At 38.5% G+C, this 24,745-nt stretch overlaps 2 protein-coding genes across 4 annotated transcripts; one reads left to right on the top strand and one right to left on the bottom strand.

Annotated features, from left to right (window-relative positions):
* Nucleotides 1-7,913: 7,913 nt before the first annotated feature.
* LOC130548892 (major histocompatibility complex class I-related gene protein-like) lies at nucleotides 7,914-11,662 on the bottom strand. 2 transcript variants are annotated; one of them, XM_057325938.1, is made up of 5 exons: nucleotides 11,490-11,662; nucleotides 10,159-10,413; nucleotides 9,785-10,045; nucleotides 8,854-9,162; nucleotides 7,914-8,487 (listed from the first exon to the last, which is right to left on the bottom strand). In XM_057325938.1, the coding sequence occupies exons 1-5, from the start codon at nucleotides 11,533-11,535 to the stop codon at nucleotides 8,336-8,338; spliced, it is 1,023 nt and encodes a 340-aa protein (XP_057181921.1). In that variant the 5' UTR covers nucleotides 11,536-11,662; the 3' UTR covers nucleotides 7,914-8,335. The 2 variants fall into 2 exon arrangements, with proteins under 2 accessions (XP_057181921.1, XP_057181922.1); XM_057325939.1 differs by having other exon boundaries at nucleotides 8,854-9,099.
* Nucleotides 11,663-11,712: 50 nt separating this feature from the next.
* LOC130548893 (major histocompatibility complex class I-related gene protein-like) lies at nucleotides 11,713-14,635 on the top strand. 2 transcript variants are annotated; one of them, XM_057325942.1, is made up of 6 exons: nucleotides 11,713-11,868; nucleotides 12,229-12,400; nucleotides 12,520-12,798; nucleotides 13,018-13,308; nucleotides 13,828-13,925; nucleotides 14,225-14,635. In XM_057325942.1, exons 2-6 carry the CDS (start codon nucleotides 12,307-12,309, stop codon nucleotides 14,276-14,278), a joined length of 816 nt encoding a protein of 271 aa, XP_057181925.1. In that variant the 5' UTR covers nucleotides 11,713-11,868; nucleotides 12,229-12,306; the 3' UTR covers nucleotides 14,279-14,635. The 2 variants fall into 2 exon arrangements, with proteins under 2 accessions (XP_057181925.1, XP_057181923.1); XM_057325940.1 differs by having other exon boundaries at nucleotides 12,140-12,400.
* The last annotated feature ends 10,110 nt before the right edge of the window (nucleotides 14,636-24,745 follow it).

Raw genomic sequence — 24,745 nt, 5'->3', positions numbered from 1 at the left:
TCTTTCTCTGAACAGCCTTCAGCTGTCTCGAAGCATTGTGCTGTAGGTTCTTCAGCGGCGGAACGCCTCCACGTCTTCATACAAACCTTCTCAGTGGCGCCCGGTGATGATGGTACATTGCTGACCTGAACCGGCCTGAAGCTCCAGCCGAGAGTCTATCCAACGACGGATGAATGAATCAGATCTAAACGCCATATGAGATGACAGCTGTAACAGAAGAAGTTTCTCTGTGACGCACAGGTTGTTGAGGAGGTTGAGGATCATGAAATGAGTCACTCAGTGTGTCTAAATATGATCAGTCCAACGACATCACATTTTCTGGTCATTTGCTGTTGATTCTTGTACAACGCAAGAAAAGTTATCAAAGTTGTTAAATTACTTTTTGTGTGAGAAATTATGTTTTTAAAGGAGTCGTATGTCACGGCTGAAACGAATATTATGGTTTGTTTTAGATGAAATGCAATGTGTATACATGATTTAAGGTTCAAAAACGCTGTATTTTCCACATACCGTGCATGTTTGTATCTCCTCTTTGAAACGCGCGGATTTTTTACGAAGCTCATCGCTCTGAAAAGCGGGTGTGCTATGATTGGCCAGTTAACCAGTGCGTAGTGATTGGTCGAATACTGCGGGCGTGTGATGGAAATGTAACGCCTCTTACCATATTTGGAACATCAGGTTCCTCTTCAATTGTACTGACAGGTACGCCCACCCAGTGTTGCCAACTTGGCGACTTTGTCGCTATAATTAGCGATTTTTCAGACCCCTTTAGCGACTTGTTTTTCAAAAAGCGACTAGCGACAAATCTAGCTACTTTCTGACTAAGCGAAACGTTCTGCTTCACTACTACTGCCCCGCGAGAGCGAGTTTTTGCCTTCCCCGCGCAGCACCGCCTCTCTGTCTACTCTGTACAGTTTGAGCGCCCACCAGAGAGAAGCAGCTGAAGACCGCACTGACGTGTGAATGAGATTTGCAGTTTGCATGTACAAACAGTGTTTCCAAGAACTAATCACTTATTGACCTTGTTTGAGCATTTATGATTACAAAACGTGATGAAACGCCACGACTATGTATGTGTAAACATGAACACAGTCGGATTTTATCTGTTCAATTAAAATGACTGCTTGTGTGTAGTTTTAAGGGGTCGAGTTCACTCACTATTACATAGTTTTTGTTGTCTGCCAACAGAAACACAAAAATAATTTTGTATTAAAAATTATAGATTTAAGAACCTATTTATTGTGCATTTGGGTGAATTGTTTTAATATAATACTATATACGACAGCTCAGAGAGTAGAGATATGAAGCAGACCTGAAGCGCTTAGCTTGTCAGATACTATGTGATGATGTCGGGGATATGCAAATTAGCGCGTGACGTCATCTGGCGACATTTAGCGACTTTTCGGGCAGGCTTTAGCTACTTTCCATTAAAAAGAGTTGGCAACACTGCGCCCACCTTACTTGCGCATACATTTGGGCGGTCTTAGTCAAATCAGACCACGAACTGACGTAGATTTGTGGGGGTGTGGTTACACGAGGCGTTTCAGGCAGGTCTGGGTGAGCATTCGCTTTTAGATAGAATGCATCTTTTGTTCCCACACTTTAATTTTTGCAATTTTACGTGTCTAATACATGCATGTGCAACTTATAACACACCAAAGACACAGAAAAACGTGTTTGTGCCATACGACCCGTTTAACACACAATTTTGTCTTACTTAAAAGTAGAAAAATATATCGCTTAAGAAATGCCAAATATTTGTGTCAAAAAGCAAAAGCAATAAGATTATTTACAGCAGTTCATTGCTTTAAAATCGAATCTATTAATTAGATTAGGCACATACTAAATGCTGTGTACGCAGCAAAGACTTCTGGGAAATGTACAGACTCTTTAATTGTAGCCTTCAGAGATGTAGTAAGTGGTGCAATTTTGGGACAAAAACTATTTAAATGAAAAAGCTGATTTTAGGGAGTGCGTGCTCTGTGTTCGGCCGCAGTTGGAAGGGGGCATGAGTGTGAATAGATGATGAATTGTCTCATTAATTCTTTAAAAAAGAAGCTGAGTGCGAGCGAGCGAGCGAGCGAGCGAGCGAGCGAGAGAGAGAGAGAGAGAGCGAGCGAGCGAGCGAGCGAGCGAGAGAGAGAGAGAGAGAGAGCGAGCGAGCGAGAGAGAGAGAGAGAGAGAGAGAGAGAGAGAGATGCCGTGCAGAAATGGACTTGGTTGCGTTGGTGGTGTTTTAAAGCTCTAATTACATGACAAAAGCTGTGATCAGAGTGATCTGTGGATTTATGCTTTCCGATGAAATTGTCTTCTCTTCACATGGACAAATCTCACACTTGTTATGAGCAAATTAGATTTAGCATCTTCTCAGCTAGCAGGAAAAACATTTCTCAAGTCAAAGGTTGTAAGTAGGCATGTGCCCGGTTAACCGCGGTTACCACCAAATCCTGCTGAAACCGAGCTGGCTGCGATAATGCAAGGTATCGTTTATTTTATTGATGCGTAGCTTGTCCGTGAAGCACGGCTCTGGGATCAGTAGGAATGCTGCTCGATCTAAAAGCAGTGCGAGTTTGAGTCGCTTATAACGTGAATTTGGAAAAGCAACACCCGTCAAACATGATCATTATAAATATACTTTATTATCATCAAAATACCTGAGGAGGCTTGAGGATCGGTGATAAAACATGTCCTTAGGCATTTCCTAGAACTACGTGTGTTATGGTCTTCTTCTGCAGTGGAGTTTCTGCACGAGAGCGCCCTCTGGCTTTCGGATGCAGCAGCATTTTACCGTACTTCACTCACAAGTTGTGCATAAATCACGTGATATATATTTTCGGTTAACCGGGCATATGTCTAGTTGTAAGAGCATTTCTGTCCTAAAGACATTCAAATACAAAATTTCTCTCAATTTCCTCACTGCCCTGATAGCGCAAATGCATCAAAAGATGTCTATTTGATGTCTGGATTTGCATCTGCAAGATGTTTTTTTTTGCTCAGGATTATTTGCTCAACTGCAATACATCTCTGAGACGCTTCCTGTCAGATGTCATATAGACATGTAGAAGATTTATGTTTATGATTTAGAATGTATGTTAAACTGCTCTTTCTAAGATGATTATCAGATGTGCAGTTGTTGTTGATGTTTTTCAGCTCTTTAGCAGACATCTTACAGACGTACAGTACGCCTGTTGAAAATGCAAAACTAGCGACAACGCTAGCAGTTGAACTGCTTGAGGTTCACTGTTGATAGAAATTGTCTAGGGCTCATGGGAAATCAGAGTCGCTTAAAGTCACAATAACCAGGGTTAAAGGTCATCGTTTGATTGATGTATGGACTGAAATTGATTTTCCCTTTATTGTCGTTTGTTTAATGAAATTGGACCGGATTGATTTGATCATTGGATTTCCATTTGTTTACCGTGCGTGAACAGCTCAAATCCTGATTTCTTAAAAATCCTAATCTGAGATCAGAAGACTCCTCGAAGTGACAGATACAAAGAGGCACATTGAACCTTCTCACACGATTTAATTACTTTTATAACACCTTCACTTCTTGCTTGTAAGAATAGCTTAACTGTCTTCAACGTGTTATTTGTGTATGTACTGTAAATGACCTGTGATTGTACAGTATTCTCCATGTTCTACGTCAGAAGGCGTTCCTTCTGCTTTTCTTCTGTATCACGAGAACATCGCAAATGTTCCTCTGCAGTTCTCATTAAGAAACGTCGTCTCTATTTTCAGGAATGTTCCAGTTAACCCGGTCGGTGTTCCGTGAGAAACCCCCGTGGTCTCGGAATGGCTGTGCAGAGGATGTTTTCCCGCCCTCGTGGAGCTGTCAGATGTCATTCCCTCTACACAAACAGTTTTTGCATCTGCTCATCTCATTATCCGGATCCCGCTGGTTCGGCTGGGAAACCATGTGGCTTCACCAAAGGTCACATGACTATCAGTCTCCCTCAGGTGTCGATTTCCTCAGAATAAATGAGGATGTGAGATGTTTTCTCTTTTCAATCATTTGATCGCTCACTTGTCTCTGCCGTGTCAGTTGACGTCGTGAATATTTGGCCATTGAGCTGTCTGGACAGGATGTTTGGGAATCATTTCTCCAAAGCTTGGGGAGGCTTGCAACCACCTCACAGCAGTGATATGTTTTTAAAACAGAACACATAAAAAATTCTCACAATCTGCGGTTTCAAATATTTATTTTTTAGATAAGCTGAGAGTAACTCTGTCGCCCCCTAGAGGACTCGATGCAATTGCGTTAGCATTGAAACACTTGTGTACAGTATGTTTTTAGCCGTGAGCTCTGTTGTTTGTTTTGTTTTTAAGCAGACACAGTTGTGTGTAAAGTGCATTAATACTTTATACATACGTCTGTGTGGATTTGGTGGAATTTTCGTGCTGCAACATTCGTACATAATTGCAAACCCTCAACGTTAAACATCTATGAAGTATTTACGTCTGTTAGCTTCTATCCTCAGAAACTTCTTCTCTCTCTAGATTTCAGATCGTCCCATAGAGCTTAACAGAAGGCATGCCGATCCGCACAGCTTTGACCTTTTCGAGGGGACGTGTAGAACATCATTAATTTTCCTTCAGAAACTTTTATGTTTGACGTGATGTTCTCAGACCGGCAGTTCCTAGCCCGACCCTAAAAGATTTTACTAAAGGAATGGCGTCTCATTCTGAGTGGGCCGAAGTTGTGTGAGGGTTTGTCAGCTTGTTTAGCGCGTGATTCATTTTGGCGGGCTTCGGATAGCGTTTTGGGCTCCAGCGCTATAGGCGTTATTAAAGGCCCTTCAGTTGTTTCAAAGGTTTCGCCTTTTCTCATAAGACAGTTTCATTTCTGGCTTTTGTCCTGGGCGGTATTTACGGCCGTAATTGAACAGCGTCGGGTCCGTGAGTTCAATTGCAGTCAAAGGGGCTGGAGCTGGCGGGTATGAAAAATGGGGCTCTTTTAAATGCTAATCAGTACGGTTAGCGTGTAGTCTTCCTGCTTGCCTGGCAAAAATAATTGTGCAAATATACATGAAAAACTGCAGACCTTATTTAAAGATGCTGCTGTGGCGTCTTGTTGGCTTAGCGAAGGAATTCATGTGGAAATATTTTTCCCGCCTTTTTTCTTGACAGTTAGCCACAAACTTTAAATCAAAAGTGTGAGGAGTTTTTGTGTCTTTTTATATATAGTGTATAAAAATGTATCTGATTTAGATCTGGAGATCGGGAAAACATCTGCTTTACATACATTCTAAATCATAAACATCTTACAGACATCCCCTATATGTCTATACAACATCTGATCAAAAAAATACGTCTTTCAGATGTAAATGGAGAAATCAAATAGTAGAAATCTAGATACAGTACAGTTTGTGTGTTATCAGGGTGATTTCTCCTTAATTCACTATTATCTTGCTGAAAAGCTAGCTTTTATTTTTCTGTTTTCAAATTTTGTCCTGAAGGTTATTATGCAGGTGATACCTGTGTCACCAGACTGACAAGCAGTCTTTTGGTGTAGCGTTTCTACCAGCCAAAAGTGTCCTCTAAAGGTATGAAAAATATATAATAATAGTTCACTTACAGTTTAATTCAAAAGCCTGTATAAGCTTTAAGCTGTCTAAAGGAAGCACTGTACAATAGCACCTGACAGGCTCTCACGCACCAGTTCTGTCACTCATTTCACGTGAGAAATTTTCAGCTCGGTCGAAACGCTTTGATAAATGGGCCACGTGAGAGACAACAGCTGTACGTGGTGAGTGGGCGAGCGCTGGTACGTTTCCCGGAGAACTCTAGTTTTGAGTCAACGCGCTGGTAATGAATGGCTGTTGTATGATCAGGGAGATTAGCACTGAAAAATGTAATTTGCTTGTCGGGGGAATGTCGAAGCAAAGTAATTGTTTGTACAGTAATCGCATACACCGGCGTGTGGGTGAGCATGTATTTACACTTCTGTCATCTTGAGGTTATTAATCACGACGTGATTTGGTCTCCGCTTCTCAGAGCTTCTAGAAGTGCAGGTCTGATGTTTACTCGCCGTTAGCATTGTAGCGCTGTGGGGTTTTGCTGACCTAAGAAAGTTCTGTTGTCCTCAAACTCATTTGTGGTTTAGCTTTGGGCCTCTGGGGGTCTCATTTAAAACACGTCTAGAGCCAGAAACACACTCTTCGCAAGAACGCGAGTGCAGGTGCTGCTAGCTACGCAATGTTGCTTTCTTAGCATCGCAGAATAGGGCCGGTATAGCGTGCATTTGCATAATTAGCTGAGCAAGTTATGCTAATGTCTGTCAACGTGTTTATAGGTGAGGTAAATAATAGCACATCTGTTTAATGGTATTCGAAGATAACTCGATTGTCTCTTCCTCATCGTTCTTGTTTGCGTGCTGCAAAAACCATTTTTCTTACGCGCGAGTCTGTTTTCGGTTCTCAGTTAAAATGTGTAGGCATCCTTTAAACGTGATGAATTTACTTGAAAAGCAAATTTGCATGAGTTATTAAAAGAAATAATTCATCCAGAAGTTGTCATTATTTACTCGCCTTCTTTTGAAATCCATTATACTTCTGTGGAACACAAAACAAGTTATTTATTTAGCCGCCTCTGTGAGTCAATCTTTTCTGGACAGTTTTGTCTTTCTGTAGTTTAACTGCTCCTACTTTTTGTTCTAGAGAAGAAAAACTGTTATACAGGTTCAGTACGTGACGTGCGATTTTGGGTGAACTATCCCTTTAAAATGTATTATTGAAATGATAAATATATATCATGTTGATTTTTTTAATATATATAATATACTTAGTTAAATTTTCTTTTAATGATTTTCTTACCAGATTGTTTGCTGTTCAAAATTAAATTAATTTTATTCAGAATTAGTGAGGATTATGCTAAGAGCTGCATTCTATAACTTTATTTAATAAAAATAATAAGTAATTATTAAAGAAATCCATTAAAAGATCTACTGTTCAAAACTGTCTGTATATACTCTTATTCATAACAGTAAGCTTGGTAATATTTATTTAAACAGTATGTCAGGTACAATATTGACATCAACTCACATCAAGAAAAGTACTGAAAGTAACCTGCTGTTTTATGTTTCAACCAGAGATGGCGACAGAGAGGCAAAAGTTACGGATTGCAGCTTTAAAGCAAAATAACCAACTATTAGCACAGCAGTAAGATAAAGTAACTCAGTTTAAGATAAACGGCCTAAAAAGCCATTCATCTTATCCATCTTACACGGCCGTGTTTTGCAGAGATGAAGTTGTAAGTAATTGTTTCTTTGTCATTTGGATATTACTACTGGAAATCATTCTAAAGATATTCGTTATACATTCCTCTCATTTCCTGCAGTGTACATTTTGCATTTTTAGGTTTTTGTAAAAATATTGTTCTGTACAATTTCTTAGCTTTTCTTCCCATGGGGACCTCAATTTTGGTCCCCACGGTGACACGAGTCCCCATGTGTTGGTGTGCATTCAGGTTTAGGTCCCCACCGGGATATACAAACATGAACACACATACACACACGCGGATCCTTTCACAATCTTGATTCAGTGTGTCAGTGAAGAGACTAATAACCTCCTGTGATCAGTTTCACTAAACAACCCTGCTACAGCCAAACCTCTGAGATGGTTTGGGTGTGTTTTTAGGCAAATCACTAGCTGAATAAACAAATTTATTTACATGAGATCAATGATTAGAACAGATGAACTAATAATCAAATAAAATAAAATAACAAATGACATTTTCAGCTGATGTGACGATTGCCAAGTTGGGTATACACTTGTAACAAACCAATCAGCATGTTAAGGTTAAATATGGCGGCAGGTAGACAACTTTGATTCTCATTGATTCTCTTGTGTCTCGTGACTAGTTGTCTTATGCTTTTTCATTACAAAACAAACAAAACAAGAAGCATATTTTTAGCATGTGGATCATTTATTTTCATTGACACAACGTACCAATAAGCTTAAAATAATGAAAATTTTCTCTTAGAAACACATAAATTCACTTCAGAAGATCATTTGGATAACTTTATGACTTTATTGAGTCATGTATGTGCTTTTTTTGTGAACTATTCAGATGTACAACATCAGAACCAAAATATATACTGTATATACATATTTACATTGACATTCAATGCCATCTTTCTTTGTGGTGTCTGTGGTGTGTGTTTTAGAAATTGGAGTCTGAATAAAATTTGTTAACATTTTTAAGCATTAATAAAATGTGATATTTACTTAATGTCTTGATAACCTAAAACAGGCCAAAACACAATAAGCAGTTAATACCAAACAGTACATATTTGGCTTAAACACAAACACAGGCTAAAACAATACCTTTATGCTTAAACTTGTGTCTCTGTCGGGCATTTGTTGTAGAAGAACTTACATGAATTTAATCTTCTATATAGACATTTCAAACAAACAACAACAGCAACAGCAACAACAACAACAACAACAACAACGACAGGGACCATAAAGAATACTGCTTCAGATTCTAGAAAACAAAAAAAAACATAATTATAGTATACACATTTCTGCAGGTGCTGTATTTAAGACTTAAACTTATTCTAATATTATAGATGCTAGACATGATTTAAGCATTGTAATAAATTAGGCAGTATTGTTTTACCACAAACTAATCACATATGCCTTGACGACTCTTAATAAACCATGCAAACTTGCTGCATACAAGTTGATGTAAACTATAGAAATGCATCATTATTTTGTGATTTAACTGTATCTGAGAGTGTGACGCCCTGCTCTAAAATCTGTTTATCTTCTTTGCCAGGTTCCACTGCTTAGTACAGCGAGCAACTGTATTCAAAATCATTGAGCTGAAAAATAAGTTTTATTAACTTACTCTTTTTGTAGTTACTCTTAACCTCATCCTCAGTCAGGATCGTCTGGATCTTCTCTGTCCAGCTCTTGTGCTCCGCCACACAAACGTACTGCTCCTTCTTCCATTCCGCCGGGATCACATGGAGGCCCACTCGCATCTGAAAGGTCCCATCTTCATTTGGTAGACATATCCCCATTTCCACCAAAAAGTGGTTTATAGGTTGTCCATTCTTCCTCCACGTAATGGTTGTGCCGTTGGGGTAAAAACCTGTGACATGGCACACCACATGAGAGACTGGATCCTTTTGTAGCAAAGAAATCTTAGGCACAGCTGAAACAGATACAAATAAAAGAGCACAACACACATGGAGGTGATTTATTATTTTTTAAACACCGCAACTCTATATACAGATTAGATTCGATTAAACCAAATTTTGTGTGTTTGTATTCAAAGCATTTGGACCAGTACTTAAAGAACTTAAGCCAGGTACATGTTACAGTATGTAATTTTGGCCACAATTTTTCCATCCCAAATTTCAGGAATGATAAAAAAAAATTTGACTTGGGGAAATTGGCAGTCTTTAAAGTGTCAGCTTAAAGGGACAGTTCACCCAAAAATGAAAATCCTGTCATCATTTACTCACCCTTTTGTCATTTCAAACCTGTATGACATGTTGGTCAACTGATCACTTAACTTGCATTGGTTTTGTGTCCATACAATAGAAGTGAATGAGAGTGAGTAAGTAAAGTAATGAAAGAATTTTATTTTTGAGTTAACTATCCCTTTAATGACAAATCATTCACTTTACATTATTCATTTACTTGGTAGTTCGTGTAAGCATAGTTGAATTCTATAGAGAAAATTTATAAGACCATTAAAAAGATTTATCAAAGTTAAAAAAAATATTATTTGTCCATCATTGTAATGTGAACAAAATACTTAGATTTAATACCTCTTCTGTTCAAAGTAGCCAAGGACAAAAAGCGCTTCAGCCAGTACAAACACTCGTGTCTGAGGAAGATTATAAAATCAAACTGCACACTTTTGTTCCACTGTGCGCTAAATGGCTGTTGCATGGTTGTGTTATAGCTTCTTTTATTAATGTCCAGTGTGAAAAGAGTTTCTCCATCATAACTGTACATATCAAACCCTTCTGATTTTTTAGTCTCATTATCCCAACTGCAGCCGTACATTCTCTGATAAGTGTGAATACCTGAAACAAAGTAAAAAAACACACATTATTTACATATTCCTTCTACATATAATTACTTAAATGATTTTACACTGCACATGTAAAGATTTAGTGTAAGTCTTTTAAATCACCACCTGTTCCATTGTGGTTAATTAGTTTATCAATTCTGTTCCTTAAGTTGTCCTGTTCTTTTTTTCTGTTTTCAGTGTTGCTTTTCCACTTGTATGTGGATGAAAAATCTTCTAACCACTTCTGCCTGGGAGTAAGCGTTTGATTAATACTATCATAATAATCCAACTGCTGTCTATCCAGTGTAGATACAGCCCAAAACTCTGGGATTCCTTCAATGCCTGTAACTCCAGTGTATGTGGTGATGAATGTGTGCAACTCTGAAAAAATATTAAACACACAATCAGGGTCTTTCCCTCTACATCAAAATATTAGTTTATGTAACATGTAAAAACCAGTAACGTTTGTATTCTTTTATTTATATTATTCTTCATTCTATCATTTACAATTAAGGTTCAAATGTAGCTACCTCTGCCCAAAGATGAAAATCCTGTCATGATTTACTGGCCCTCAAGTTTGTACTATGGTAGTCTGTGGTGTCCCGGAAGTGTCAGTTGCTAACATTCTTCCAAATATCTTTGTGTTCAACAGAACAAAAATAAATTTATACAGGTTTGGAACAACTTGGGGGCGAATAATTCACGACAGAATGTTCATTCTTTGGTGGCGGTACGCTTTAAGATTAGTTTTTTATTTTACAATATATATTTAATTAAACTTCTGCAAATCTGCATGTTCTATGTGAGTCTCTAACACCTGAAATGCTACTACAACATAACATTTTCTTCTCTTTAAGAAAACGGAGAATCGTTTTTTTGTAAATGCAGGTGATGGCTGATCTGAAGGATGCATGCTGAGGTTATTATTTTCTTAGATGTTGTGTCATACTTTATTGGCGGTGTTATGCTGATAAATCACAGATATACCTAAATCTGGTTATGCTAGAGACATTAGTCAGTATTCAAATAACTTGAACATCAACGTCCTTGAGATTACTTGTTTCTGAATTTAGCTGGAGCACAATTAAACAAATTGTTCATACATGACAATAAATCAGCATTTTTACAAACTAAACTAAGCAACTAAAAATAGCATACAGTATATAATAAATCACCTGTGAAGTTCCATAATATAGGTGAGGAATAATTAAAAACAAGATTTGTTCAAGTACATCATCTGTCCTGTACCTGTATAGGCTATTTGATTAAAATGTATATTTTGATATCTTTGAAAATGTTTTATTTGTTGATTTTGTCATTCGAAACACTTTCCAGGGCCTGTAAATGCAGATATGCTCAGTGCGTACTCCAATTTGTATATTTTATTACACCGTATTTTAAACAAGTAGGGATAAACATTTAGCAGAGATTGGCTAGCATTATGAGATCACTCTTACCTGTGTACACCAAAGGTGTGTATATCAGCAAAATGATGAGCTGCATTATGGTCTGATCTTCATGTGTTTGACCTGAAAGTTTTAATGTTAAGTCATCGAAAAGTATCAAAAATGTATTAGTCTTCCAGGCATTGGAAAGGGAATACTAAAAAACCAGTAGAACAAGTTTGGTGTCTTCTTCCGGAGCAACAGCCTGTGACGACTTTAGAAAAGACGGAAGCTTGTGCCTTCCGGGTGCTAGTTGTTAGTGTAATTGTTGGTTTTCTACAAAGTTTCTTGGAGACAGTTTAAAAAATGAATTTGAGGTCAAACACATGGTCAGTTTTGTCCATAATGAAGCTTATTATTTTGTTGATTTACACACCGTTTGTATACACAGGTAAGAGCAATTTCGTAACATAATGCTGTAAGGTACTTAATCTCTATTTATTTCAAATCTGGTGTAATATTTTATGAAGCGGTTTTTCTTTCATTTAATAGGAATCATTTATATTATGGTGACTGTGTTTCATTGGCTCTGCACTGTTTAGCTTTGCAGACTGAATCTGTTTTAGTTTAAGGCTTTTATTTATGCTGCCAGTACCCTGTTTTTTTTACCAGGTTTTTTACTATGTTTTTGTAGTTGACAGTGTGTGTTTATTATTCTTCAGAGAATCACATTGTCATCACCACATACACTGGAGTAAAAGGCATTGATGATTTCCTATCATTTTTTGCTGTATCTACGCTGGATGGACAGCAGTTGGATTATTATGACAGTGATACACAGACACTTATTCCCAAGCAGAAGTGGTTAAAATAATTTAAATCCACAGACATGTGGAATGAAGACACAGAGATCAGAAAATATGTGCAGCAAATCTACAAAATCAACATTGATGTGCTAATGTCACGCTTCAATCAATCAGATGGTCAGTTAATAAACTTGCACTACATTTGTAAAAGTGCGGTGTCATTTCATTTCAAATATAATCACTTATAGAAATAAACAATTCATTATTGTAATTGTGTTTTTTTTATTTTGTTTCAGGTATTCACACTTATCAGAGGACGTATGGCTGCAGTTGGGATAGTGAGACTGAAGAATCGTATGGGTTTGATCTGTACGGTTATGATGGAGAAGACTTTATCACACTAGATGTGAAAGAGGCCAGATACATTGCAGCTTTACCACAGGCGATTCCCACCATGCACAAGTGGAATCAAGACAGAGGGCAGATTGAGTTACTGCAACATTACTACAAATATGAATGTGTTTACTGGTTAAAATACTTCTTGAACTTAAGGAAAGATGCTTTAAAGAGCACAGGTAGGCCTACCTTGTTTTTGGAAGTTCACTTTGTTTAACAAGTAAATCTTTTTTTTAATTTACATTGTAGTGAAAATGTTGGTGTCATTCTCTCAGGAAAACTGAGTTTGTTATTATATTTAGGATATACGGTATACAAGTATAAGTGTAACTTCAGAATTGAATATGTGAACAAATGAAACTACAAACATTGTCTCACTTTTCTTTTCCTCTGTTCAGCCCCTGAAGTGTTTTTGCTACAGAAGAGCCCGTCCTCAGCTGTGTACTGTCATGCCACTGGTTTCTACCCATCAGACGTGAGGATTTCCTGGATGAAAAATGGAGAAGATCAGTATGAGGATGTGGAGATTGGAGCACTTTTACCAAATGAAGATGGAACATTCCAGAGGACAAGTACACTCTTGGTAGATCCGGAATACTGGAAGAAGGACGAGTACATTTGTGTGGTGGAGCACAAGATGAAGAATATCCAGAAGATGTTAAGTGTACATGAGATTAAGAGTAACGACGGTACGTTTAAACCATGGAGCTGGTTAAATTGCTTTGATTAGGAGCCAAACACTAGCAGTGGGTATAATGCTTGTAATGTTCAGTACTTATAGACACACAAAAAACATTTTTTTTATTTTTAATTTGCATATGATTTTAGGTCCAGTCTGCTACTTTTTTCCTCTCTATCACTCTATCAATCATAGCATATCTAGAAAGTGGTTTGGTGATGAAACTGGTGGCATCGTCTACCACAGGATGTGCTGGCCCATGGTGCCAATGAAAAGAAACCAGATTTCAACAGCCTTAAGTCTAACCTTGTTACATAGATTTGCAATACAATGGTTGAGGACAAGAGGCACAACCCCATTTTGTGTTGGTTATAAACACTGTGTGCGAGCATGGTTTGAAATTAAGTCTAGACTTGGTTATAGTTGAATTAGGATTTATAATTTTAGTTGTCTTCCTGTATGATGTTGTGTATTACTTTTCTTGCATATACTGTACTCTTATTCAAGTTTATGTGTTTTGTGTTTGTAGGGCCTGACATATTATTCTTCGTCGCACTATCTGTGGTGGTAATGCTGATTATGATCATACCTTTTGCTCTGAAATGTGCTGTACGCCCAAAAAATCTGGTATGTACAGTAGATCTTTTCTCTCTCTTTCTCTTGTAACAATTTTAACATTTTTGTAATGTTTATATGTGTGTATATTGTATAATGTTTATACAAAGTTAGTACATTAATTATTGTTATTAATTATCCAAATTCTAGTGCTCTCATTCATAAATAAATACATAAGATTAATTGAATTTTACCATAAACATGGTGCTTGGGAATGATCAAACAGTAGAAGTGCCAGTGTAATAGGATTTTAAAACTTAGACTAAAAACTGACCCCAAATTCTTGTTTTATATTTGACATTCATTTCCAGCAAGACACGTTTGAGCATCAAATCCATTACAACACCTTTGACAAACATGCATAAGGAATGGTCTGCAGATACCAAGACGTCAGTCCAGTTGGGCATCTTTGGCACGTGGAAGAGCGAAACTATTTATAGTTGGGGGAATAAAAAACTATCCTTATTAGGGTTGCCATGTCGCTGTGTTCTTCCTCTGCACTATATCCCTCAAACATTTGATTCATGTTTACTCTTATTAAAGTCTTGAGAAAGGTCATAGGAACACATGAGAAACAATGGCAATATTGACTTGATTGGCAACACAAATGGCCCTATATTTGTGCTCAGTGATGATGAAAGTTTGTTGCACTCTTTCATAACGTTTATATGTGTGTGATATTATGTTGCTGTTATTTAAATGTATTTTTAAATTAAATATTAAATATGATTTGAGCTTGGTTTTTAATTGTTGATCAAAGTCCATCTACGGAAGTCGTGCCACTCGGCGGCCATGTTTGCAACACGTCTGGGCAGCTATTTAAGTCCACAGTCCTATATACTTGAATGGGGGAAGAAATCACAATTAAACAGTATATTTCCTATAAATAATTAAACCTGACATGAACTGTACCATAACTTTGATTTGCTAAGCTTTAATAACTACACGTTTGTTAATTGTCTTGTGATTTTTCGCTTTTTACTTGTTTTTTTTAAGACAAAAAACCCTGACTTGCATAATGTTTCAGTGCATGGGTCCGGCGTGATGGCCACTAAAATATTGTCTGTGGTGATGAAAATGAGGAGAGACACTCCCGCACGCAAGACGATTACTGCCTCGGAGATGTGTTTCCAGACCTGTAGAGGAAAATATAAACAGGTTTTCCAAGCATGCACTGCCTCACCTCTTTTCCCCTCTTGTTTCAAACAGCAAGGCTCTCTCCTCTCCTACTCTTTTTATCTCAGCAGGCTCCTCTTCTCTCGTCTGGGGGTCCGAGTGCATTCGGCATGAGTCCTGCCACCATTAGCTCAATGAGCGAGATGGTGCAGCCTTGCACGTAAACGCACACACACACGCATCCCGCTGTTAGCCACAGGCCCGATCTGTGGGTCACTGAAGATTGTGAATCGCACCGGCTAGAGAGATCGGCCCAAATCACATCTTCAATTTCATCCCCACACCGCTCTGTCATCCAGCGACCTGCAAACAGTCCGGCTTCTCGTGGAGGTCTGTATTGTCATCTTTGACCTCTGGAGAGGAACCAGATCATGGAGAGCCGGGCGTGAGCTATATGGCATGTGTTTTCTGTTCATACCACCAAAAAAAAGACTTTTGTTTCATAATTCAGTATTTGTTCAGTATGTATAGTTTTTCTTTTCAGGGTTTATTATGCGAGTGATGTTTGCGTGTTTAGCGACAATGCTAGCGTGTTGTGGGTGGTTGCTAGGGTGTTTCTATGCAGTTGCTAAGGTGTTCTCACATTGCTGACATGCCATTTAACATCAGTGAGATTCTGTACTCTACTGTAGATATTCAACAGGTCCGTCCTGAAATGTCCGTACACACCAAGAAGGAAAACTTTAAAGATAGCGATATATTGGCATCTAAATGCAGAAAATACCATTCGTATTCTAAACTTGCAAAGAGTTATAGTTTTGTTTACAGTTCAATTTTAGTTTAATTTTTAGAAAATGTTCATGATAATTTTCGTTTAATTTTAGCACTTTTGTCATTTCATTATTGTTTTATTTTTGTAAGTCTAATTTTATTTTTTAGCATAGTTTATTTTCAGCTAATAGTTTTAGTGCCTTTACCTAAGCATGTTTCAGCCGTAAGTGTTTATCGAACGCAAATCTATGTGAAAAGCAATAGCTAACTAGTCTTAGGGTTAGTGGTTTAAACAAATTCGACAGTGTAATTTGTAATTGCACGTTTGCGTTTTTGATTTAGTATTTGTATGTACTAGAAAAACGCAACACCTCACACGGACATCATTATAAAACGGCACGCATTTGGTTACAAGCGTACGCATGTAGATCACACCTTGTCATGCAGTTGTCGTGTGATTCATCGTGAATTGTTTTTTTGCACAAGTGAACCGGCGATGTGCCCTTATCCCTGATTGGCTGTCGTCACCTGCAGTAATTAATAAGCAGATGGTTAAGTGGAAATTCAAATTATGACATTAATTATTGAAATCCATGCGTAGGTGTGAGAGATAACACTGCTTGCGAGGAGGTCTCAATGTTCTCGTATTGTTATGGAACCATTGTCTATAACTCTCTCTCGTTCTCACTTGCACTCTCTCCTCTTATTTCCTTTCTTTCTCTCTTCACTATCAACCACAGCTGGACTCAACATTCCTGTATCGCTCTCTTTCTCTCTCTATTGACCACATCTGGAGAAATTGAAAGTCAGCATGTCTCTGTCCTGTGGTTTAACAGCAGTCTTCGTGACACAGGTCTCGATCAACATGTGAGGTTGTCAGTCCGCCCAATAGCAATACTTTGGGGGCGGGCTTATCTGTCTGAAAATGCTCGTTATTTTGCTGCTCTCTTCTGGTAAATCCTACGCACTCGTTGCCATTTAATTGTGTGAACATTCACAATGATGTTTTAGGGCTAGAAAGAAAACATACCAATGAGATGTAACTGCCACCAAAAAATAACCTTTCTACAACATAATTCGCAAAGCTGTGTGCATCAGGTTAAATATCATGTCATAAAACTACATGGGTTCATGAAGTGATAAAGTTCACAGAGTGGTTTGTATGTACACCATTTCTACAGTTACAGAGACATAGAAATCCCATTTGTCTGTAAATTCATAATGCATACGGTGCGGTGTGAAACTATATATACCAGCTGCTGACACGATTCTGTCGCTCTTTCTTTTGTGTAATCTCATCCTCTCTTCACAAATAGCTTCTGACGGCGGTTTACGGCCTTGCAGTCTGTTCACGAGTTCATAGATAATAGACTGATCCTTTCCAAACCGAAGCGATAAATCAAATGAATCAAATCTGCCCGCTGTAGAGAAGACCTTATTTTCTTCCGTCTCTGTCGCTGCTTTTGTCGCTGAGTTACTGCGAATACTGAGTTTCAGTATTTTTTCATGTCGGCTGAGCTAAAGTTTGTCTGCTTGCCTTGGAGTGAGAGAGAAAGAGGGAATGAGCGAGAGAGCATATGTGTGCGTAGTAAATCGGCGACCTCTGCTCGCTTTCTTTCTGGTTTGCTCTCCCAGCGTGTAAATGGCAGTAAGATGAAGTGGACGTGTCATTCCATATAGCCGCGCTCATCTGTGTGAGGTCGCATCTCCTGGCCCTTCTGTCTTCGCAGGCGTTTTTTTTATTAATAAAAGTGTAATGGAGACAGGGAATGTATCACGGTTCCAATAAACGTAATATATTTGTACCTATTGAGGTGTTTGTCAAGCCGGCACCAAGCAAAGCGACTTCAGCGTGGCAATGATGTCGTTCAAGCACAGCTGTGGGATTCACGCCTAAAACTCGCCCGTTCAGACTTATTTACTGTAAAAAACGTCCTCAGCTCAAAATTTTGTAGTGACTTGGTACATCTTAAACTTTACATGATCACTTGTGACAGCAGTTTGTTCCTTAAATGTACACAACTAGATGTAACCGGTCGCTCCAAAATCTTGAGTTTAAATGGAGAATTTAATTCCAGTTACAGTTTTCCCATCTGGAAAATAATCCCAGAATCACATCAGAATAATAATAAAAGTTTGTCTTGTATGGGTGAGTCACACCACCTCTGATACATGTCGTGCACATTGCATTGTATTGTAACGAGATTTTGGGGGGCAGATGTGCCTAATTGTATTAAAAATAATGTTGTGGGAAATTACGTTAGGTACCAAACAGAGTTGTTATAGTTTTGATTTTAGTTATTTAGTTTTAATAATATTTTTAATTAGCTTTTCTTTTTAATTTTAGTTCATGTTTGATCAATTTTGTCATTTTATAATGACTACCATTGTTTTTTTCCTACTATGGGAGTCAGTGGGTGTTGAGATCTGTCTGGTTATAAGCATTCTTCCAAATATCTTTCTCTGTGTTCATCAGAACAAAGAATTGTATACACATTTGGAACGACTCGAAGGTGAGTAAATGATGACAGAATTTTCATTTTTGGGTTAAGTATCCCTTCTAGTTAAGTTTTTCCAATAATTTTTACGTCAATATTTCATTTGAGTTCAATGAACAGGAACGTTTTCAAAGTTTAAATTTTAGTAAACTAAAATAACCTTGGTATAGAAAAACACTAAAGAAGCGTGATATATATTTAAATAACATATCAAATATTATATGGTTACTTTGTTTTTTCTTGTCGTCACACTTCACAAGTGTCATTTTCTCATTTGTGTTGTCGCAGACACGAGTATGTCAAAGCTTGCTAATCTAGGTCCTCCGACGCACCGCCGACAAAATGACAAGGTGCGACAAAACTCGAGAGTTCGGAAGTCGGCTCGCCGACATCTGTCATCAAACAAACAAGCATGCGGGTAAACAAACATTTGGAGCGCTCTGCCGTGAGGAGTGAGATGAGGGCGAGCAGGGCGTCTGATGACTGAATCAAAGGAGAGAGAGGAATCAAAATGGAAATTAGAGAGGAAATGAAAGAGCCGCCCTCATTTCATCTGAGAGCGTTTGGAGATGAGAGGTTGGAGACGGCCGTACTGTCTACTTGAGTGATGGAAAATCAAAGTGTCGAGAAGCCAGAAGCACACCTGGGGAGGAAGTGACACGTACAGTTGATCAGGAAGTGACACCATCTTCGTCTTGTTACAGTATTTTTACTGGAAGAGACAAAAAGATTTTCTACAGTACACCTTTCTTTCTTTCTTTCTTTCTTTCGCTCTGTCTCCCCCCGCTAATTTCCCTGTGGTGGTGTTCCAGCAGGTAACCCGGTCTGTCTCCGCACGGCCCGAAACACCTCAGGGGCAATGGGGAGAAAAACCCTCATTAGGAAAACAAACTAGTCTCTGACTAATGAGGCAAAATCCATTTGCGTCTTTCCTCTAATAATGGCTGAAGTCATTAGAGCGCCGACTGAAGTCTTCCTCGACTCTTCCACCTCCACCGCAGAAAGCTTTCATCTGCTTTCAACTGACATTCGTAGCTTTCTTGAACTATTGCTTCACCGTAAAAGAGAAATATTTAAAGTGAACAGTTCTGCTGCAGAAAGAACAAGTCACGTCTGAATTGTATAGCGATTGGCAACCCTAAGTTGATTACATTTTTGTTGTACAATAGAAAACAATTACATACATTTAGACTGATTGACCAAATTTGACTTAATAATGATATCAAAAAATGAAAGTAGTTTGTAAAATTATGTTTTACGAGGGGGGGGGGCGAATTTACGGGGGGCGAATATATTCTTTCATTCTAGTACGATCATCTTTCGCGCCAGTGATGGTTAGGTTTAGGGGTGGGCCCTCACCATTGTTTTTTTCCCAAAATGTGTATGATTCACATTATTTAAATTAGCCACGTAGTGAAATAGTTACGAGTTTTTAATGTGTTTTATTAGAATATAATTATTGTTAGGTACAAGAGAATGTGCTATATTTTAATATACTGTAGTAAAAGTATAAAACGTTCTCTTCTTTTGAGTTTTTTGCCGCGCTATATGACTGCTATCGACCAATCAGCCTCCTCAACCTTTTATAATTGAACAATTATGGATCCTATTTAATATAACGTCCCATGAATGTAAATTTCTGTATTTCCCAACCTCTATTTATTTAGTTATATATTCAATTATTTAAATTGTGAGTATAGCCTCTTTTACATAAATTAGCACTGAAATGAAAGCATGTAAATATGTCCTAATAAATCCTAATGAAGATGCAATTACTAAATCCCGTGTGAAAAGCACCTTAATCCAACATCTGTGCTCGAGATATTTACCAGATGTGTCGCCATTATTATTTCACGCTCTTTTGTTGATATTGTATTTTACACATAAACACAATGTCTTTGAGTTTTTAACAACATTACTAATAGTATGAAATGTTTTACCATTAAAAGATGAAAAAATCCCTTCTGATGTTCCATATAGAAAATATATTCACCATCTGCAGAAGACATCTCGTCTAGGCCATATGACATTCGAGAGCCCCTATTGTATCAACCTCATACCCATCATCATTTCTCCCTGGTGGACTCAAGTTTTGAGGGCCAGCCAATGAAATCAAACCTGCCAAGCTTTCTCATCTGGTGGAACTGTATAACGTTCAGTCCTCTGAGATGCAGATGTGTGTCTTCTGGCTTTCCAGATTCACCTGGACAAACGTCTGCCGGAGGCATTTTCCTGCAGGAAAACCCACAGGGAAGTTCTGTTACGTCCTCAACATGGAGAAAAACAAACGTGATGTCTTTTATAAAAGAGGACTGTATTACGTAGCTAAGATCATATGACGTATGTAATCAGTACTTTAACAGTTAAAAAAACTACAGGATTTAAAACAAGATGAGGTCTATCCAAAGACTTTGTGGCGTAATGAGAAATTCGTTTTGTTTCTTGTCGTAAAGCAAAATGAAGTGGGTGAAATACTCGAGGCAAAAATGTGAACTAATGCAAAGAATTATAACGGTCTGAATTTAGCGATAAAACTTACATAAAACCTTTGCTTCATATGCTCTGAAAAATACGTAAAAGTTTGTTTTTACGTTTCGGACAGTTTATAGCGTCGCGCGAATCTTACTGGAAGCATCTTGGTCGTGACGTCAAATGACGCCCCTGCTCGAGTTTAGAGGTCGGATGTCTGACGTCAAGCGCCATTTCAGATGGCATTTCCAAGTTGGATGTGACTCCAAGTTGTCTCGAGCGCAGCGTAAAACACGAACCCTCAGGTTATTTATGTTACTTATTATTTGTGTTGTAACTGTTATCAGTTAGGCCTATTTATTGGTACAATATGTTACTGAACAGTAAAACTTGGTCATCCCCAAGACATCGAACATTTAACAGGTGATAAGAAACACACATAAAGCTATAAACAGAAGGAAATCATCCCCGTTTTCATGTTTCTGTTAAAATTATAATCTCGTATCCATAGGCAACAACGGCAGGAGGTTCTAGGAGGAATTGAAGCACAAATGACTTTCACACACACATATAAAGAGCAGGTGACTTTGAAGTAGAGATAGCACAAGATCGTTTCACACACTTGCTTGACGTCGCTCGTGGTATCTGGTGTACCGTCGTTTCCTGCGGCTCTGTGTTTCTCATTCAATGAATCTTGCAGTCGGTCTTGAACTCTTCACAGATGCTTTTGGGAGATGCTTTTCTTCTGTTGTGGGTATTTGGTTTCAAGTTAAGAAAAAGTGGCCCAATTAGGAAAGCCACAGTATTGATTTGGGAAAGGTATCAGGCTCACTTTTACACACACACACACACACGCACACATGATGTTACCGTGTTTTTGACACGCCCTTACGAAAAGTAATCATGGCTTTAATGTAGTAACCATATTTTGTATAGTTAAACCGCAAATTTACCGTTGTCTCACAATAGAGGGTATGCATTGACGTCACTTTCCCACGTGAACATGTCAGGACACGCCACGCTCCCCTGAGTGGCAAAACACCCAGCAAAATGGCTGAGGAGAATAGGAGAAACAAAGAATCCGGGCCTAGAACACGCAATTATTTGCTGAACTTACAAGCAGCTGGACTTGACGGTGATCCTTACGACTTCACTGCGACTTAAAAAGGAATCAGGTGTTCCTGGACACTGAAATGTTGCGCGGAATTGCGTTTCCTGATATTGCAAACAGTCATTTTGCTGAGTGTTTTGCCACCCACGGGGGCGCGCTCCGGCGCGTAAAGTGACGACACGTCCATACACTCTATAGTGAACATATACTGTATAGTTTAAAGATGAGGTAAAACACGCAGTTTCTGTCAATCTCATATTAATATTAATCATATACAACTCCTCTGTCAACCTTGACAGCTGTATGGACTTCATATGCGAGAAAGACTGCTCGCACGGAAATGAGGAGCTAAACACAGCGCATTCACACTGACGCGTCGCAGTTTGCTTCCATCTGCTTCCATGTGTTTTTAAAACTTTTTACACGTGATTACGTAGCGTGGCAACAAGTTCTGTATCATAGCCGTAACTTTCAATAAAAGCATGACGCTCGCTCTTCTAAAGACATCGCGCTCTGGGTAAAAAGCACGCGAATTGGGAGCCTGTTGGTTTTCGATACGATGCTGGGCTGCCGGTGTTGTACCGAAATTCGACTCCCCTACTTCTGATTGTTTCATTCACTTAGGATGCTGCTTTGTGATTGGTCCCTATCTCTAAATCCCGCCCCCACACCTAATCCTAACCATCGTAGGGGAAAACAGGGGAGTCGTAATCTGACGGGGAGTAGGATTTTGATACAACACCGGCGCGAGAGGTTAACATATAAACGTTGTTTGCCGTCGAATCGTTGATTAGTGTCGTGACGTGGCTTGCGCATAGCACTGCATGCGTGTATTGGCCAGGACAACCTGAAATGTTCATATATATTATGATGTTTTTAACGATCAAATGTTGGTGAAGGGTAAGATACCTGGCGAGCCACATGATTTTTGAAAAGAGCCAGGTGTGGCTCGCGAGCCATATGTTCCCGACCACTGAGTTAGAGCATCATGTTGATATCGTTCAAAATGAACATTGTAATCCTTTAGTACCCTTGTATATTTAGCAAAATATTACCACCATGATGAGACCACAAAATACTTTTTATTGTGTACCAGCTTGAAAGGCTTTTTTAACTTTTTAAGATTTTTTTTCAGTTGCCTTGTGTTTTTGTATCTAAACTCTGTCAGTGTTTCTCTGTAAAATAGCCATATTTATATTTGTTTTCAAACACCAATCATATAGTTTCGCCAAAAGAAAGCGAGGAGGAAACATTAGAGCGAGTCTCCTTTGAACCCAGCCGAGCGCTGATAAATACCTGTTGCGGCAATTTCATTAAAGTTCGCTCTGAAAATCTTTCAGCGCGTCTTTGCGAGCGTTTGTAAATGTGTTTGTGTGAAGTGAGCCGAACCTCCCAGCGTGAATGAAATTAAACTGGTGAAATAATTACTGCGCCGCCATCCTTCATAATCACAATAGAAGAAACTACAAATGAACTCGGGGTCCCAAATGTTTACAGAGAAAAACTTTCTTTAAAATGAATATCAAACAATCCCTTTGTTGTCTTAACTAGCCAATAAAAGTGACATTAATGCGTTTTGCACAATTTTTCTTTATAGAAAGATTTCAAAGAGCCTTACAGTGCATTCAAGTTAATTTTTATCATGTCATTATTTTGTACTGGTTTTAGTGGTGAAAAGCTGATGGATGGTTGGTTGTGTTTAAACCATTAGAATTTGTATTGTTTTATTCAGAGTCTTTAATGACAACGTTGAAGGTAATTGTATCACGCTCTCACAATAAACAGTGTAGATTGCTAGATAAAGGAATTGAATAACTTCACATCAGTGATAAATGTGAACACAGCAATCAGAAATCATCGTCTAAACTGCATTGTGCCGATAGTCATGGTACACAAATCAATCGGTATGGCGGCAGTATCATTATTCCAGTATATTGTGTTATTATATCTTCAGTGTAGATACTTATAACGTGTGTTCTGCGTGCTGGTGTTTATATGGATGTAGACTCATAAACCCATTCAGACAGAGAGCTCTGGGGGCAGCTCTGATGTGGAGGTCTGTCAAGGGTTGTCAAGGGTCTGCCTGAGATTCTTGATTTTATTTGTAATCTGTCTGTCTGCATGTCTGCCTGTCGGTCGGTCAGTCGGACGGTCTATTTATCTGTCTGCCTATCTATCTGCGTGTCTGTCTATCTGTCTGCCTATCTGCATATCTATCTGTGTGTTTGTCTTTCTGCCTGCCTGTCTGTCTGTCTGTGTCTGTCTATCTGTTTAACTATCTGTCTGTTTCTCTGCCTTTCTGTCTATCTGTGTGTGTGTGTATGTGTGTGTGTGTGTGTGTGTGTGTGTGTGTGTGTGTGTGTCTGTCTGTCTGTCTGCCTGTATCTATACCTGTCTGTCTGTCTATCTGTCTGTTTCTCTGCCTGTCTGTCTATCTGTTTCTCTCTTTGCCTGTCTGTCTATCTATTTGTCTATCAACCTGTCTATATCTGTCTATTGTGTCTGCCTGTCTGTCTGTCTATCTGCCTAGCAATCGGTCTATTTATCTGTCTATCTATCTGCGTGTCTGTCTATCTTCCTATTTACTGTATCTGCGTGTCTGTCTATTTATCTATATCTCTTTCGGTTTCTCTCTCTGCCTGTCTGTTTATCTGCGTGTCTGTCTGTCCATCTTTTTGTCTATCAACCTGTCTGTTTATCTGTGTATCTATCTACCTGTCTGTCTATATCTGTCTGTCTGTCTATCCGTCGGTCTATTTATCTGTCTTATCTATCTGCCTGTCTGTCTATTCATCTGTGTGTTTCTCTGCCTGTCTGTCTGTCCGTCTATTTGTCTATCAACCTGTCTATGTATGTCTTTCTATTTT

Source organism: Triplophysa rosa, linkage group LG25, assembly GCF_024868665.1.
Source record: "Triplophysa rosa linkage group LG25, Trosa_1v2, whole genome shotgun sequence".
NCBI classification, from domain to species: Eukaryota; Metazoa; Chordata; class Actinopteri; order Cypriniformes; family Nemacheilidae; genus Triplophysa; species Triplophysa rosa.
The sequence above is the reverse complement of the archived record's forward strand: the minus strand, read 5'-3'. Positions and strand labels throughout refer to the sequence as shown.

Bases quoted from the DNA above. Each gene is read 5' to 3' on its own strand.
- LOC130548892 (XM_057325938.1), bottom strand. From the start codon at position 11,535: ATGCAGCTCATCATTTTGCTGATATACACACCTTTGGTGTACACAG. The intron at 10,046-10,158 runs GTGGTGATTTAA...ACTTTGTTTCAG, and splicing joins AATTAACCACAATGGAACAG to GTATTCACACTTATCAGAGA. The intron at 9,163-9,784 runs GTATTAAATCTA...TATCTGTTTCAG, and splicing joins GGCTACTTTGAACAGAAGAG to CTGTGCCTAAGATTTCTTTG.
- LOC130548893 (XM_057325942.1), top strand. From the start codon at position 12,307: ATGTGGAATGAAGACACAGAGATCAGAAAATATGTGCAGCAAATCTAC. The intron at 12,401-12,519 runs GTCAGTTAATAA...ATTTTGTTTCAG, and splicing joins ACGCTTCAATCAATCAGATG to GTATTCACACTTATCAGAGG. The intron at 13,926-14,224 runs GTATGTACAGTA...ATTCATTTCCAG, and splicing joins CTGTACGCCCAAAAAATCTG to CAAGACACGTTTGAGCATCA.